Source organism: Cynara cardunculus (genome assembly GCF_001531365.2).
Source record: "Cynara cardunculus var. scolymus isolate 2C chromosome LG 17, CcrdV1, whole genome shotgun sequence".
NCBI classification, from domain to species: Eukaryota; Viridiplantae; Streptophyta; class Magnoliopsida; order Asterales; family Asteraceae; genus Cynara; species Cynara cardunculus.
Genome location: NC_037544.1, coordinates 3262302 through 3267871, shown reverse-complemented (window position 1 = coordinate 3267871; position 5570 = coordinate 3262302). Strand labels below are relative to the sequence as shown.

The 5570-nt window shown below is 36.3% G+C and overlaps 2 protein-coding genes across 2 annotated transcripts in view; one reads left to right on the top strand and one right to left on the bottom strand.

Moving 5' to 3' along the window:
• The window catches only part of LOC112500466 (TMV resistance protein N-like), a 5576-nt gene extending 3908 nt beyond the window's left edge, over positions 1 to 1668 (bottom strand). Inside the window, exon 1 of the mRNA XM_025103960.1 lies at positions 1057 to 1668. Within this exon, the coding sequence (XP_024959728.1) occupies positions 1057 to 1668 (612 nt within the window). The remainder of the gene's footprint in view (positions 1 to 1056) is intronic.
• Positions 1669 to 1865: 197 nt separating this feature from the next.
• On the top strand, positions 1866 to 4016 carry LOC112500869 (U-box domain-containing protein 10-like). Its single transcript, XM_025104478.1, has 2 exons — positions 1866 to 2259; positions 3154 to 4016. Exons 1-2 carry the CDS (start codon positions 1982 to 1984, stop codon positions 3920 to 3922), a joined length of 1047 nt encoding a protein of 348 aa, XP_024960246.1. The 5' UTR covers positions 1866 to 1981; the 3' UTR covers positions 3923 to 4016.
• The last annotated feature ends 1554 nt before the right edge of the window (positions 4017 to 5570 follow it).

Sequence of the window (5570 nt, the reverse complement as noted above, 5' to 3'; positions counted from 1 at the left end):
GGAACCAACTTGCACCTGATTCCTATTTTAGAGAACCAACTTTCAAAATCATTATTTTGGGAAACCAACTTACACCTGATTCCTATTTTGAGAAACCAACTTGCAAAATAATTATAGAAAAATAACTAAAATTCTTTTTTTTTTCAAAAAATTAATGCTATAAAATCTATTTTTCATTTCAAATCTCGTTTTTTTAATTCAGATATCAAATTGAACATTTAAAAAAAAATTCCAAATTACCACAATAAAAATTGTTTTTTACTAATACAAAAAAAATCAACTTAATAGAAAAAATTAATTGATACGGATTAGTAAGATATAAAATTCTTGAATGTGATATTTAATATTTATTTTTTATTGCATCAATTAATTTTTTTCTATTAAATTGATTTATAAGAATCAGGTGCAAGTTGGTTCCCAAAATGACGATTTTGAAAGTTGGTTCCCAAAATAGGAATCAGGTGCAATTTGGTTCTCCAAAATGACGATTTTGAAAGTTGGTTCCCCAAAAAAGAAATTAGGTGAAAGTTGATTCTATTTTGGTGCAATTTTCCCTTAAAAAAGACAAAGAAACTACAAATTTTTGCTGAAGTTGTCCCACATTGGAATAGAGATGGTAAAAAAAGAATGAAGAGGTGTTATAAAAAGAGAGGGAGGTTAATCAAGTTTCTAACTTTGTTTTTTTGATGATGAAGTTTAAGGTGCATCTCTTTAATCATTTAAAATTTAAGAGAACACATTTAAGTTTTATATCCCTAAAATTTCATAAATTTTGACGGGTGAGCTTGATTCGAGTTCGAGTTGGAGCTTCATCCGAATAGGAGTTCTAGCTCGAGTTTAAAAAAGTGCAATCAAGTTTAAGTCGAGTCTAGTTTTAACTACTTGCAAGTTTTTGAGTCGAGTTCGAACTTGAGAAATGGCTATCGAGTTTGAGTCAAGTATATTGATACTCAAGCTCGACTCGCATCATTTACACCCCTAGTGAAACTTACTTAAGTCATGCTGATTAAAAATTTGTTGGTTTTTTTCAACTTTACAAATAAATTTGATTCTTACCAAATCGTTAACCAATATATCTTCAATTTCCTTCTTAATCCACAATCGAGAGTGTCTTCCAGGCTCATTAAGGTTCAAACGACGAACAATGTATCTCCTCATTTCTTCTATATGGTCATGCATCATCAAGTACCCATATTTATAAATAGTTACGAGAGATCTGTTCTGAAGAACAGTCAAACCATGTATAGCATGAAATCCACGGCTTTCAAGCGCTATGATTGCTTTTTCTTCCTTCCAACCTTTCAATATGCATGCAACATCTAGGAATATTTCCTTGCAATCGATATCTAGACCCATATAGCTGAATTCCAGCTTTCGTAGAGTTTCATCCAATGGAATTTTTTCAAGTCTTGCAAAGGTATCTATCCATACACGCTCATTTGCATTACAGAGAAACGCACCCAAAACTGTGATTGTCAAGGGGAGACCAGCAGCATAACTTACAATGTCTCTTGATAGCTTTTCGTACCCAGGATTTGGACTCTCTTTCCCAAATGCACACCTACTCAAGAGGCAAATTGCTTCGTCATATGTTAATAGATTGACATCGTGAATATTGGAGTTCGCTACTTTGTGTGCTACCAATACTTGCTTGGGTAATATGGTCATTTTAATAGTTTTGTCTCATCCTGTCCTAATCGCAACAAACATAGGACAGACAATTAGTCTTGTCCCATGTCCCATCTAATCTGCGTACCAAAAACTACCTAATTGAACCGAGGTTACATGTTATTCAAGAAAACTTGTCAATAAAACACAGGTATAACACCAAATGTGTGTTGCGGACCCCCTTCCATCGGTTAGTGGTTGTATCTATGCATTTTCACATCAACAAAACAAATCCTACACCGTCATCCATGGCCGACTTCAGTTGAATTGAATCATTCAAGCAAATCAACGGCAACAGGGAACTGGAAACAAGATGGTAGAGGAAGAGGAGGAGAGATGGAATCGGAAGAAACAAACATTAATCGATGAAATCTCCGATAAGATGATCAACGGAGACCTCCTCACCAAGATTCAAGCTGCCAGAGAAATCAGAAGCATGATCCGTAATCGTAATTCCTCCGTCAAGCTGCGTGTCAAGTTCGCCGCCGCCGGCGTTATTCAGCCGCTTGTTCTCCTGCTTTGCTCCGGTCACCACGACGCCCGCGAAGCTTCTCTTCTAGCACTCCTCAATCTCGCCTCCAGAAACTACCGGTTGGTATTTGATTCTTACATTTTTCTGTGAACTTTTGTGTTGATATAAAACGGATTCTTTATGTTAGGGTTTTAGAGAAAACTCAATTGAATGATTATGGAAATGGTTAAGATAGGGTTTGTGAATTTTGGAGTTTAAATGCTGAATTGAAGATGCCAAATCGTTCTTATTACTGTTTAGATCATAGAATTGGGATATGAATCAGAATTCTCTGGTTTTAGAGATTGTAATAAGAATATTAATAAATAGGGAGAAAATATGATAATTGAAAATCTGGATTCAATCTTGATGCTAATTGAAGAAGTTTTCATGAAGCATGATGTACGTAGCGAAGAACACCCCATGATTCTAGGAGAGCCCTGGTTTATCACTTAGGGTTTGTATGTTTTTTACTTGATGGCTGAATGGTCTGAATGGCTTATTCGTTAAGGGGCAAATCCCGGACCTGAAGTACCAACATGGATTAAAGAGCCAAAAACCATGTGAAATTCAAGATTTATAGCTTCAATATTCCCCTCATACATTTATGTTGCTTTGTACCAAGGATTAGTTGTATGCTTTTGAGCTAGCTGTTGGTTGAAAAACTAGTTGATATAACAGTCATGTAGGGTAAAAACTAGTCGATAACCTAGATGACAATTTAAAATGACCTAAAAGGACATGTTGAATTGGAAAAAAATGGAAAGAATCCCTTACGGCTTAGTGAAACGCTACTTGGAATAACGTTTCAAAAAACTAGCTTATCGGCTAGTATATGACTAACCAAAGAGGGCTTTTCCAATAAGCTCGAAATATAAGCTAGCTTATAATCGCCAAACATGGCCAAGTTTATTTGAGACCTATTTGATCGAGGCTAGAATCATCTAACAAGTTGATTCCGTGTTAAATTTCAGAAACAAGGAACAAATTGTGACGTGTGGTGCCATTCCTCCTCTCGTGAAGCTTCTCAGGTTCCAAAACACCGATGACCTGAGAGAATTAGCCACCGCTGCAATTTTGACGTTATCAGCGGCACCACCCAATAAACCGCCAATAGCCGCCTCAGGAGCTATCCCACTTCTGGTTCAAATTCTCAATTGTGGCAGTGTTCAAGGAAGGGTCGACGCAGTCACTGCCCTTCACAACCTCTCAACCTCGAAAGAACCACCAACGATCGTTCTTGATGCTAAAGCCGTCCCTCCTCTCATCAACCTCCTCAAAGAATGCAAGAAATACTCCAAATTTGCTGACAAAACCACAGCCTTGATCGAAATCACCACCAAATCTCAAGAAGGACGAACGGCGATCACGAATGCCGAAGATGGGATACTAACGTTAGTAGAAACGATCGAAGATGGATCGCCAGTTAGCACAGAACACGCAGTCGGTGCTCTGCTTGCATTGTGCCTGAGCTCGAGAAGTAAATATCGGGAACTGATTCTGAAAGAAGGTGCGATCCCTGGGCTGCTACGGTTAACCGTCGATGGAACCCATGAAGCTCAGTTTAAGGCTAGGACACTGCTGGACTTGCTTCGTGAGTCTTCGCTGGAAAAGAGACCGAGTTCGTCGGTTTTGGAGAAAATGGTTTGTGAAATAGCGGCACGAGTTGACGGGTCGGAAAAAACCGAATTGCGGGATATGATTGAAAGAAACAAAAAGGGTTCATGTGAAGTAATGTTGTAGGAGCCCTAAAAATGAGGTGATTTTAACCAACCTTAACAGGGATTGTAAATTGAAACCAAAATATTGTAATTGGAATTTGATTTAAATGCAAATGTCCCACCCATCTTCACTTTTGACTTTGTAAAGCAAGCAGTCGTGACTCTGACTCGTGAGAAAGAGAAGCTCCGTTCACCACACGTGGGCCACTTAACGGTTGGGATTAACAATCATTAGATTCAGTGACCAAATCCATAAGAAATTACGAACAATAAGGATGGATTTGTAAATTTTTTTAACTGTAAGGGCAGAAACCAACATTTTGAACAAACTATAGGGACTAAAATTATAATTTACTCAAAATTGAAGGTAAAAACATGTAGGAATGGCAATGGGCCGGTTATTGGAATTCCCGTTCCCGAAACCGATAGCTAAAACCGATTCCGTAACCGCCCCGATCCCCGTCGGGGATCTTATCAGGGATCCCCGCGGTTTACTTGATCCATGTTGGTTTATACGCGGTATATAATTTTACCTACTAATTATAATTTGTTGGTATATGATATGGAAAAAAAAACATGGTGTCATACCATCTTCACCTCTCAATATTGCTTTTGAGCCTAAATCCATGGATGAACTTGGGGGAGGACCTATGAAAAACCTCGTGCATCCGCTCATCTGATTTTAACAAAAGAATTGTTCTTTGGTATATTAAAATGCACACAGTAAACTTTTTAAGGGGTACCCGTGATATTAGAAAATATAAAGGATATCAACCAAAAAATCGGAAAATCCATCAAAATCAACCTGACGACTTAAAAAACCTTCGAAATCAGCCAAAAAACTGAAAGCAACCAAACGGTAGAATTCGGCTAAAAACACATCCGACTTACGCCTAAAACGTAGTCTTATGTCTTGGTTAAAAGGTCGATTCCATCTGCTAAAAATAATGAATTTCTCAATTAGATACAAATGAATTTTCTTGTGTCAAACCATATTGAGTTTGACGTATGATTAAACTACAACTTTATAGATTTTTGATCCACTTTAAAAGTGTACCCGTAATACAAAAAATTCAATTTTACATCTTGAACTATAACTATACATCTAATCATATATAATTACCAATTAGTTGGATTTGAGATTTAATATTCATTTATTACCTACTTTTTAAAGATAATTAGAAGAGTAAACTATGTGTTTGGTCCCTGTAGTTTGGTGATTTTATGAAAATGGTCCTTGCACTTCATTTATTATATATTAGGACTCATGGTATATCATTTTGTAACGAATTGGTCCCTCCTTCTAACGACTATCTAGTTCCTCCATTAACCTTGAAGGCATTTTCGTCCTTTTTCTTTTCTCGTCTTTACTCAAGGGATAAATTTCGTAAAATCTACACAAACCACGGGACCAAGTCCGCAATTTAAGTCTAAAAGAGTTATACTCTGAATTTATTAAATTAATTAACTATTATACTTTAATATATATATATATATATACACATATATATATATACACATATATATATACATATATATATATGGGTGGGTTCAAATAAAAACCACTCAATTTGTAAAAACCGTGAAAACCTCATTCAACCAATCATAATTTTTCATTTTGTTCATTTTTTGTAATTATGAGAGGTTGATTAACCATTTTTATTGTGGAG